Source organism: Salvelinus namaycush, chromosome 4 (genome assembly GCF_016432855.1).
Source record: "Salvelinus namaycush isolate Seneca chromosome 4, SaNama_1.0, whole genome shotgun sequence".
In the NCBI taxonomy this organism is placed as follows: Eukaryota; Metazoa; Chordata; class Actinopteri; order Salmoniformes; family Salmonidae; genus Salvelinus; species Salvelinus namaycush.
Genome location: NC_052310.1, coordinates 22639325 through 22650903, shown reverse-complemented (window position 1 = coordinate 22650903; position 11579 = coordinate 22639325). Strand labels below are relative to the sequence as shown.

Here is an 11579-nt window from a genome sequence, read left to right as displayed (position 1 = left end):
CACCTGTTTGCAGTGTCGTGGCTGTGTCCAGGCTTCTGTCTGAATGATTCTGCTAGGCTGCTGCTGAGACCCGTGAGAGGTGAGACTGCCTGTCACTCAAGCGGCGAAGGGGCTGAAGCTCATTGACTAGAACTCAAATTGCTACAGGGCTGGCCCACGTGGGGAACATTTTAGGGAAAATGGCATAGCACATCTTCCAGAAAAATAGTATCTCTTTTATACTAGGGATTTCAAGGCTAATTGTGGTAAGACAGTAATTCTGCTCATATATTAAGTATGTATGAACTACACATTGACACATCCAGCCCAAAGCGAGAGGTAAAAAAAAATACTTAATAGTCGCCAAAGTTCCGTAGCGTGTCTTTAATGGTATGTCACAGCTCATTTGCAATAAAGAGTCCTATACATGAACGTCCTGACAGGAACGTTGCTACTGCTAATCAAAAGGAAAGAACGAGACAAACAAAAATCTTAAGAATATGAAATATATTTTGTTTTGATAATCACACACACATTCCATTTTTTTTAATCCACCTTCATTAAAACTTCTCTAGCATTTTCACGCTTGGATGAAAAGTGTGCCCAGAGTAAACTGCCTCCTACTCAGTCCCAGATGCTAATATATGCATATTATTATTAGTATTGGATAGAAAACACTCGGAAGTTTCTAAAACTGTTTGAATCATGTCTGTGACTATAACAGAACTTATTTGGCAGGCAAAACCCAGAGGACAAACCATTCCGATTTTTTTTTGAGGTCACTCTCTTTTCAATGGGTTTTCATTGGGAATCCAGATTTCTAACGGACCTTCCTGCAGTTCCTATCGCTTCCACTGGATGTCAACAGTCTTTAGAAATTGGTTGAGGTTTTTCCTTTGAGAAACGAAGAAGTAGCCCTGTTCAGAATGAGGCTCCAGTGAAGTGTACTGTTTGTTAGAGGCGCGTGACCAGAAAGCATACTACACATTGTTTTCCTCCGGTATTGAACACAGATCATCCCGTCTTCAATTTTATCAATTATTTACGTTAAAAAATACCTAAAGTTGTATTACAAAAGTAGTTTGAAATGTTTGGACAAAGCTTACAGGTAACTTTTGAGATATTTTGTAGTCACGTTGTGCAAGTTGGAACCAGTGTTTTTCTGGATCAAACACGCCAGAAAAATTGACATTTTGGACATATATCGACGGAATTAATCGAACAAAAGGACCATTTGTGATGTTTATGGGACATATTGGAGTGCCAACAGAAGAAGCTCGTCAAAGGTAAGGCATGAATTATATCTTTATTTCTGCGTTTTGTGTCGCGCCGGGAGGGTTGAAATATGATGGTCTGTGATTGTTAGCTGGGGTGCTATCCTCAGATAATAGCATTGTTTGCTTTCGCCGTAAAGCATTTTTGAAATCTGACACGTTGGCTGGATTCACAACAAGTGTAGCTTTAATTTGGTATATTGAATGTGTGATTTCATGAAAGTTTAATTTTTAGAGTAATTTATTTGAATTTGGCGCTCTGCATTTTCACTGGATGTTGGCCAGGTGGGACACTACTGTCCCACATATCCCAGAGAGGTTTTAATAGACATGGATAAATCAAAATTCAACTATCAAACACACTTACACATACAAATCGCACTGAATAAATGTAATGGCAACCAACCCTTCTTTAACAGACTGTTTTGGTCACTGACGGAATATAGTATCATATTCATAACCATTACATTTGTATTACTGATGAGGACACTCTAAAAGTAGAGAACAAAATGGTTATTTGCCATTGAAATTGAAATAGGCACATCAGGCATTTCTGAGATTAATATTTAAAAATCTATTTCCAAAAAGAAACAGATCAGTGGTTGTTCTATTCTTCATCTTTGGTTCATTCCTAGAGGACATAATGCTGAGTACTTTTTTTGGGCTGATACAACCAATCCCAAAGGCAGAGGAGGAGTGTGAGATGAGTGCTGCTGGGATTCTGGCAGTAAAACCGAGTTGCATTACTGAACTGTGTCCAGCAGGAGGCAGAAGGGCTTTGTAACAGTCACACTGGAGTCTGTTCACAGAGCTGTTTGAAGAGAGGAGGATAACAGTAAACACTCCATGACACAAGCCATGTGGGACTGTAGTCTCAGAGGATACCAGTGACATTTTAGATGAGGAGCAAAGGCACGCTTCTCTGGAGCACATCCTGTGCAATTTAGACAATGTTGTAGATTTAGGCCACGCATACAGACCATTCATCATGAGTGGCATAGCTTAGAGGAATGGGGGGGTGATGCTCTATCATGTGCAGAATCACATGATAGAGCAGCACTTGGTATTGTGTTTGGATGCCCTCTTTCCTGTTTCCTCGGCTCTGTAACGTGGGGTTGGTCTGGGGTGATCATCCTCATGTCCCAGATCCTCAACCTCTTCCTGAGCGTAGCCCAGGATGACAGGTGGGACAGGGCCCTCCACAAAGACAACTAATCCACTCACGTCCTCCTCATCATCCTCATGCACCACAGCCTCAACCTCTTGCTCAGTGTAGCACAGGAAGGGTTCAGTCTCAGACCCAAGAACCGGAGACTGAAGAACAATCTCCTCCTCACCCGCGTCAGAAATGATCACCCTCTCCACCTCCACCAACTCTCTATCATGCTCATGGCCCAGACCCTCGCTCTTTGACTTTACCTCAGTGTAGCCCAGGAAGGTCAGTGTGACAGTGCCCTCCACAAGGTCTACCTGACCTACTCCTGTCTCCTTGTCCATCTCATCATCCTCATAGCCCAGATCCTCAACCTTTTCCTCATTGTAGCCCAGGTCGGTCGGTCGGATAGGGCCCTCCACAGTTTCCACCACCCCTATTTCTATCTCCTCGTCCATCTCATCATCCTCATGCCCCACAACCTCAACCTCTTCCTCAGTGTAGCCCAGGGTTGTAGGTGTGGCAGGGTCCTCCACATTGTCCACCTCCTCTTCCATCCCACCACCAACCTCTATCTTCTCCTCTGCCTTCTGTTGTGGTACAACTGGGATCTCATCCAGCAGCACTTGCATCCCGACATCGTTGATGACACTAAGGAGCTGTCCCAGCTCCTCAGCAGAAGGCTGCCCCTCTGCCCCGCCGACGTGGTGGACGCTCTTCCTGCTGTCATTGAACACCGTCTCCCCCAAGGCCCTGGGTGCTCCAGACACGGGCACCACAGACCTGATCTTGGTGACCCCTGTCTTTGAATCCCTCTCCACCTGCACTGCAACCATCCCCAGCACTGAAACACAGAGAGATAAATTATCCAGGGCAATATAACAGTCAAGTCACTATATTTGGAACCATGGTCAGAGCATGGATTACCTGGGCTATAGAAACATAAAACATTAATGTTATATTCTACCCATACCACTACTCAAATACTATCAATATAGCCTTTACCCTAAAGCAAGGTCTACATTACCAGTAGGTGAAGGGCGAGGAGGCACATTTTTGTGGCATATGTCAGAGCCCTCTTTGCTAATGTCAGCCTGCACAACATGAGTAAACAACACAAGGTCAATGTGCAGGCTCACAGTGCACAACCCAGTACCCTTTCCACTCTCCATAGCCCCCAGCATGCATAAGAAATGTACCAAGAGAAACAAAGTGGGCTAAATATAACTATCGCCTGCATTCTGCTCCAGCCCTTCAACCCAGCCAGCCACATTGTTAAGCCATACCCTGGAGGCAAAACCCAGCCACAGGAACAGATATTGAGAAAAATATGGAGAGAAATATGGTTTCCCTCATAGTGAAGGTATGTATAGATTATCACTGTGGCTGGGCCCGTCCCAAATCAATGGTGTGGATGATGATGAGCACTATCACATTTCTGTGGTGGAATCCTCCCCAAACAATACCTGATCGACCTTCCAGTCCATTCTCATGGAGAACCCTTTCCATTACTGGCCCAGGGAGCTGACCCCCAGCAGCTCTGATGATGTCTAAAAGATAAAGATACAGTGAACTAATACAAAACCATTGTACTTTCCATATACAAATGCTAATGTGCTGCGCGACAATCATGCGTTTGAGTTATATCATATCAATTATAAAACAATCACAGCTGTGGCTTCATTCTGTCACCCTGATTACATTAGTGTCAGTCAGAAAGAGATGAAAGAACAGTCACATGCAGGATGGTCTAAGAGAAAGTGAGAATGAACGAGATATCCAGGCCTAGGCCTAAAGGACCATGCAGGTGAAGCTTACCTTGTATCCCACCCTCTTCAATGTCAGCCTATGGGGAAACAGAGGAGACCATTTTAAGTGGAACCCCTGGTCCAATCGGTCCAACAGTCACTGTCTCCTCCAAACACTTTCCTCTTCATCCCTGATCTCTCCCAGGCCCTGCGCACTGCCATAAATATGTCACAGTAACCATTAGAGCAGCGTGGCGCTGGGCTTAGCTTCGTCACACCATGAGTGTTAGAGATGAATACACACTGAACTTCCTTACCAAGTGTTAGTGTGAGCTAAATATGGACCATACATGAACCTGAATGTAAAAGTTCAAGTAATGGCCAGTATATTATATACACTGAGTGTGCCAAACACACCTGCTTTTTCCATGACATAGACTGACCAGGTGAATCCAGGTGAAAGTTATGATCCCTTATTGATGTCACCTTTCCTAAATTAGCCATGGATGGAGATAAGGATTTGGACTTGTGGTTTTACTTAATTCTCCGTACTGGACAATGATATAACGGCGATTCTGATCCAACCATAAATTCATACATTGTTGTGCCCCTGAACTGAGGATGGAAGTTCAATATGTAGCTAGACGTAGTAGGCTAATGTTAACTAGTTAACGTTGCCCATGAAAGGAAGTTGGGCTAGCGAGCAAGCATTTTAGCCAGGTAGCCTAGGACAACAAAAACTACAAGTGTGTACTGTATGACAGAGTGATAGTCTGTTTCGTCAACAGGAAAGAGAGGAGGATGGCATTGGCGTTTCTCTCTAAGTAGGGCGAGTCAACATGTTTTTTCCACTTATGCGCACACACACACACACACATACACATTAGTACCATGGACAGCCACATCATGTTTGGCGTATGTTGATTGGACTAAATATTTTTTGGTATCTTTTAGTTGTCACTGTATTAGACTAAGCACAGGTGATTTGATGGTGTTGAAATGTTGAAGTTGAAATGGTGCTGGAATAGTGGAGGCAGTTCCTGTTTTCATTGCGACTTGCAGTAACTCTCCGTGGTTCTAAATCAATAGTTGTTTAGTAGTCCGAAAATGTCGGAAACATGAACTTTCTTCACCATGCTGTAGGTCATGTAGCTTTTTGTTACATTCAATATGCTTTGTGGACTTTACCGGACAGAGATTACTCTCCGGTTTTGTGATGAAACAAAGGTGTGGTTGAATTTTTCTGCCACTGTATTCTTCTTATTGTCTCTGCCTTAGGCCTATATATCACAGTGGCAAGGCATATGAACTAACAGGTTATAGAGCAAACAACGCAATTATCACTTTTTTTCTGGCTTGGCCCCAGTGATTTTACCCACGCACCGCTACTGGTGGAATGCTTTCGACACCTTGTCCATGCCCCGACGAATTGAGGCTGTTCTGAGGGCAAAAGGGGGTACAACTCAATATTAGGAAGGTGTTCCTAATGTTTTGTACACTCAGTGTATGTTCCCCTGTAGAGTTCACAGTTGGTACGGGGTCAAAGTCCTGTCAGTCAATAGCCAGACACCCTTTAGGGCTCCCCCAATGTCTAGGGCTATAATGTCACTAAATGTCAGAGTCAGTTTTCCATAGGGTAGCATACATACACTCCTACTTTAAAACAGGGGATAGGCACTTTGCAATGTACTGTGGTTTGATTTCCAAAGGGAGGCAAAAACCAATCTGTTGAAAAGGTCATAACTGCATGAACAAGGGGATACTTTACTATAGAGAAGAGTGGTTTCTGCTGAACATCAATCTGTAGAATCAAAGGCTTAGTGAGGGAAAAGATCTTGAACTGCTGTAGTTGTGAAATATCGAAGCTATTTATATTACACAGTTCCAAACTGAATCAGCTGTTATTGATGTAAAAACATTGAGAATATTGAGTAAAACACACCATTGGGGTAAAAAAGTATACTAAACAAAAATATAAATGCACATGCAACAATTTTAATGATTTTACTGAGTTACAGTTCATAGAAGGAAATCCGTCAATTTAAATAAATTCATTAGGCCCTAATCTATGGATTTCACATGACTGGGCAGGGGCGCTGATAGATTGTGTGTGTGTGTGCCGTGGGTGTCTCACTCCTCTGTGTAGTTCTCAGTGCTGCGCCCAGGGACAGGCTGAGGGTTCTCGCTCAGCCACTGGTCCCTCAAGGACTTCCATGCATGGGCCTGGGAGGGCATAGGCCCACCCACTTCGGAGCCAGGTCCACCCACTGGGGAGCCAGGCCCAGCCAATCAGAATGGGTTTTTCCTCACAAAAGGGCTTTATTACAGACCTAAGTACTCCTGAGCACCCCCCGTCCCCCTCCTCAGATGATCCCGCAGGTCAAGAAGGCGATGTGGAGGTCCTGGACTGGCGTGGTTACGTGTGGTCTGCGGTTGTGAGGCCTGTTGGATGTACTGTCAAATTCTCTAAAACGACGTTGAAGGCGGCTTAAGGTAACAGCTCTGGTGGACATTCCTGCAGTCAGCATGCCACTTACATGCCTTCTCAAAACTTGAGACATCTGTGGCATTGTGTTGTGTGACAAAACTGCACATTTTAGTGGCCTTTTCTTGTACCAAGCACAAGGTGCACCTGTGTAATTATCATGCAGTCTAATCAGCTTTTTGATATGCCACACCTGTCAGGTGGATGGATTATCTTGGCAAAGGAGAAACGCTCACTTTCCATGTTGCGTTTATATTTTTGTTCAGTATATAATGGGGAAAATCTGATATGATATTTAATATGGCACAGAGGTATTTTAATTGATTAAGTATATTAAAAATCATATTGAAACTCAGGTTCTCAGAATGTCTCTGCTCTCTCCACTTGCCTGGCTGTGGTTCTGGGCATTGGTGACTGTGTAGCTTGTGGATTCAATGACCTCCACTATATCCTCTTCAGTTGGCAACCTAATACATATACATTCACACGATGATGACCGTAACACCACATAACACGTGAAACCAACACATTAACATACAAACCCATTCACACATACAATACATACATACAGAGGCATGACTACAGTTCAGGGGAGGGTCAGTATCAAGTGCTTTATGTAAGAGATATTTAAACATCTGAGCATATCAACTCCCTCAGCCAACAGGCATGGGGAGTGATAGATTGTGTGTGTGTGTGCCGTGGGTGTCTCACTCCTCTGTGTGGTTCTCAGCGCTGCGCCCAGGGACAGGCTGAGGGTTCTCGCTCAGCCACTGGTCCCTCAAGGACTTCCGCTGTGAGGAGAGATTTGGAGAGAGAGAGAGGGATGGAGAGAGAGAGAAAGAGGGTTGGTGACTATAACTAGGGTCTGCTATGTCCTGTGCAGTTAGCATATGCATGAAACAGCCTATGCTCTGAGCCATCTCTCTCAGCATGCAGCTCCCCCAACTGCCAGCTCATCCTTTCAAAACAAGCCAATTCTCTCACATTCCCCATAGCAAAAGAAGCTAACAAAAACAAAAGCCTTCTGTCTCTATGAATACTGAAACGGTTATCCAGTATGCAGTAACCAAAACAAACAGCCCCTAGACACAGAGCTCTGGCTGCCATTTTGGATCTCCAGCAGGATGAGTGAGGCCAAGAGCCTGGTGTTGTCTGTCTGTGAGGGAGAAACTGCCCCCAACTACGGCTCCCTCACAGAGAGGGCTCAGAGAGCCACACGTCCTCAAACCCGGGTGTAGGCTTGATCACAAGGGGTTTGATTGAGACTGACAATAATAAACCTGACCATGTTAATTTTGAGAGTGTTTGTAAATGGACCAACCTGCATTGGCTGTGACTCAATTAGTTCCCTTTCAACCTTTGAAGCAGAAACCTTCCAGAGCCCAGAGGTACAGTAAAGGAGGGGTCCTCCTTTCATTCCAACTCAGGTATGACAACACCAAGCCTAGGGGTGAACATAGTCCTACCTGGCTCCAAGCCTCATCAATTAGTCATACGACGATGTGGGGAGTGTGAGAGGAAGCCAAGCCACAACAACAGACAGACAGACAGTGGTGACAATGACACAACATTATATTGGAGTGGTGGTGACACTATGTGTTCACAACTATTTGCCAAGACAACCTTTTGGATGGAACGTATGTGCCCGCTCCATGTGGACCAGTCTCTTACTGTGCTCAGAGTCAGAAAATACATGTAAGACAGGAGGGGAAGTGAGCTGTGCATACAGAGATGCTCTAACTGCTGGGCTGACTGGGAACAAGAGACTGTTCTCACACTTCACACTGAGGAAGAAGGAAGCCCTGTGGCTTCAGACAACTCTCTTTCCTCTGCCATGTGTAAGGCTGGTGTCGCCAGCACAGCACACATCCTCAGGCAAACCCAGTAATGTAGAGTAGACTATTTGTGTGTGCGGCTGCCTGAGTCATATGTGTTGATGGAGTGGTTCTAGCCACTCCACCACTGATCTGACGTGAAGGAGTTAATGGGGTCCAACAGGGATCAGTGCTGGTGGTCCCAGTGGAGGAGAGAGTTACTGACAAAGATCAACAAAATGCACAGCTCTCTCTCTCTCACTCTGAGTCACTCCCTCCCTCTTTCTCTACAACCACCTCATCATTTCAGTTCCTGTCTTTCATGTGATTTCTTACTCCGTTACAGAGGTCATGGTAGCAGAGGTCATGGTAGCAGAGGTCATGGTAAAATGATGAGCAGAAGAGAGGTGAACAGGAAAGAGGAAGAAAAAGACTCTTATACAGAGGAATAGAGTGCCTCAGGACACCTCATAGTGTTGGGGATGTTGTCTGGTGTTATGGAGCTAATTGAGTTTATCATCACACAGGAGGGCTTCACTCTGGGCATGTGAGCCAGCTGCCAGCCATGTGGCTCCCTGCAACAGGACAACAGGGAAGGACAGACAGACAGATCCAGACAGACCTTGCGCTGGGCCTGCATCAGCCACTCCTCCTCCATCTCTTTCCTTGCTTTCTCGTCGTCCTGCTGCTTACGTCGCTTGTCCTGGTGATGGGAGAAGAATAGAAAGAGACCAACAAAAAGAGAGAGATTTAGGGTTGAGTGGAGGTAGAGATATACTTATGTTTCTGAACCTAATGAGGAGCACTTCCTGTTATTAAGCATCTCAGACGTGTGTCACCAGAGAGACAGAGTCCCACAGCTCACACTGCTTTCAAGCTCTTGAGATAGTCATAGTTGTCATTTGAATGATGCTAGTGAAGGAGAAGATAACAGCACAACTACAGTACTGTATATCTTACTACAGTATAAGTGAAAAGCTGTGAAAGTAGATTACAGTGACAAGCCCCATAGACATATATGCTGTTGACCGGTGGAACAGCTGGTTCTTTAAGGTCAAAGTGCAGAGAAACGGAGGCAAGGCTAGGAGCACGTGGGCATGCCAGCACTCCATCTTCATGAGCTAGTCTGACAGTAACACACATATCACACATACTGCACATTCATGTTCTGTTAGGAGGAGCGGTTCACTCCCATACACTAGCACCAATCCAGGCCTGAGACAGGAAACCACCACTGCTATCCCATTGGACTTCTCATAGTTTCCCCAACCTCCCTCTTTTCGAAAGCAACTGCAATTAGATTACACTAAACAGAAGGGCTAATTTAGATCAGACTTTGATTAACGATTTTGGTCTAACCTAACTCAATAAGAACTGTGTTGTGGCATAACATGTGGGAGTTGGCTAGACCCCACTGCATCAAAGAAAGACAGGATAATGCAGGGAAGGCATGAGCATTGTGTGTGTGTGTGTGTGTGTGTGTGTGTGTGTTTGTGTGTGTGTGTGTGTGTGTGTGCATTTCTACTGTCTCTTAATGCTCAAGGTCCCTGTAGTATTTAACCCTGCTGATGAGGTCAGTAGTGGCCCTGAAGCAAACACCATGCAACCCAATTTAATTATTCAAACATGGACAGACCGGGGGAGAGCATGGATGTACATGGCTGGGGGAGAGCAGGCATATGATGTGGATGTACATGGCTGAGGGAGAGCAGGCATGTGATGTGGATGTACATGGCTGAGGGAGAGCAGGCATGTGATGTGGATGTACATGGCTGAGGGAGAGCAGGCATGTGATGTGGATGTACATGGCTGGGGGAGAGCAGGCATGTGATGTGGATGTACATGGCTGAGGGAGAGCAGGCATGTGATGTACATGGCTGGGGGAGAGCAGGCATGTGATGTGGATGTACATGGCTGAGGGAGAGCAGGCATGTGATGAACATGGCTGAGGGAGAGCAGGCATGTGATGTGGATGTACATGGCTGAGGGAGAGCAGGCATGTGATGTACATGGCTGGGGGAGAGCAGGCATGTGATGTGGATGTACATGGCTGAGGGAGAGCAGACATGTGATGTACATGGCTGAGGGAGAGCAGGCATGTGATGTGGATGTACATGGCTGAGGGAGAGCAGGCATGTGATGTGGATGTACATGGCTGAGGGAGAGCAGGCATGTGATGTGGATGTACATGGCTGGGGGAGAGCAGGCATGTGATGTGGATGTACATGGCTGAGGGAGAGCAGGCATGTGATGTACATGGCTGGGGGAGAGCAGGCATGTGATGTGGATGTACATGGCTGAGGGAGAGCAGGCATGTGATGAACATGGCTGAGGGAGAGCAGGCATGTGATGTGGATGTACATGGCTGAGGGAGAGCAGGCATGTGATGTACATGGCTGGGGGAGAGCAGGCATGTGATGTGGATGTACATGGCTGAGGGAGAGCAGACATGTGATGTACATGGCTGAGGGAGAGCAGGCATGTGATGTGGATGTACATGGCTGAGGGAGAGCAGGCATGTGATGTGGAGGTACATGGCTGAGGGAGAACAGGCATGTGATGTGGAGGTACATGGCTGAGGGAGAGCAGGCATGTGATGTGGATGTACATGGCTGAGGGAGAGCAGGCATGTGATGTGGATGTACATGGCTGAGGGAGAACAGGCATGTGATGTGGAGGTACATGGCTGAGGGAGAACAGGCATGTGATGTGGATGTACATGACTGGGGGAGAGCAGGCATGTGATGTGGATGTACATGGCTGAGGTAGAGCAGGCATGTGATGTGGATGTACATGGCTGAGGGAGAGCAGGCATGTGATGTGGATGTACATGGCTGAGGGAGAACAGGCATGTGATGTGGATGTACATGGCTGAGGGAGAGCAGGCATGTGATGTGGATGTACATGGCTGAGGGAGAGCAGGCATGTGATGTGGATGTACATGGCTGGGGGAGAACAGGCATGTGATGTGGATGTACATGGCTGAGGGAGAGCAGGCATGTGATGTGGATGTACATGGCTGGGGGAGAGCAGGCATGTGATGTGGATGTACATGGCTGAGGGAGAGCAGGCATGTGATGTGGATGTACATGGCTGAGGGAGAGCAGGCATGTGATGTGGATGTAC

The 11579-nt window shown here is 46.1% G+C and overlaps 1 protein-coding gene across 4 annotated transcripts in view; it reads right to left on the bottom strand.

Moving 5' to 3' along the window:
• Positions 1-1478: 1478 nt before the first annotated feature.
• Positions 1479-11579, bottom strand: part of LOC120046327 (paralemmin-1-like) — a 31093-nt gene continuing 20992 nt past the window's right edge. For 2 of the 4 annotated variants that reach the window (XM_038991470.1, XM_038991469.1), the window contains 6 exons: positions 9076-9156; positions 7351-7430; positions 7028-7106; positions 4225-4252; positions 3873-3956; positions 1479-3250 (listed from right to left, as the gene is read on the bottom strand). In XM_038991470.1, the coding sequence (XP_038847398.1) occupies positions 2295-3250; positions 3873-3956; positions 4225-4252; positions 7028-7106; positions 7351-7430; positions 9076-9156 (1308 nt within the window). In that variant the 3' untranslated portion in view covers positions 1479-2294. The other 2 variants (XM_038991471.1, XM_038991472.1) reach the window with 2 other exon arrangements.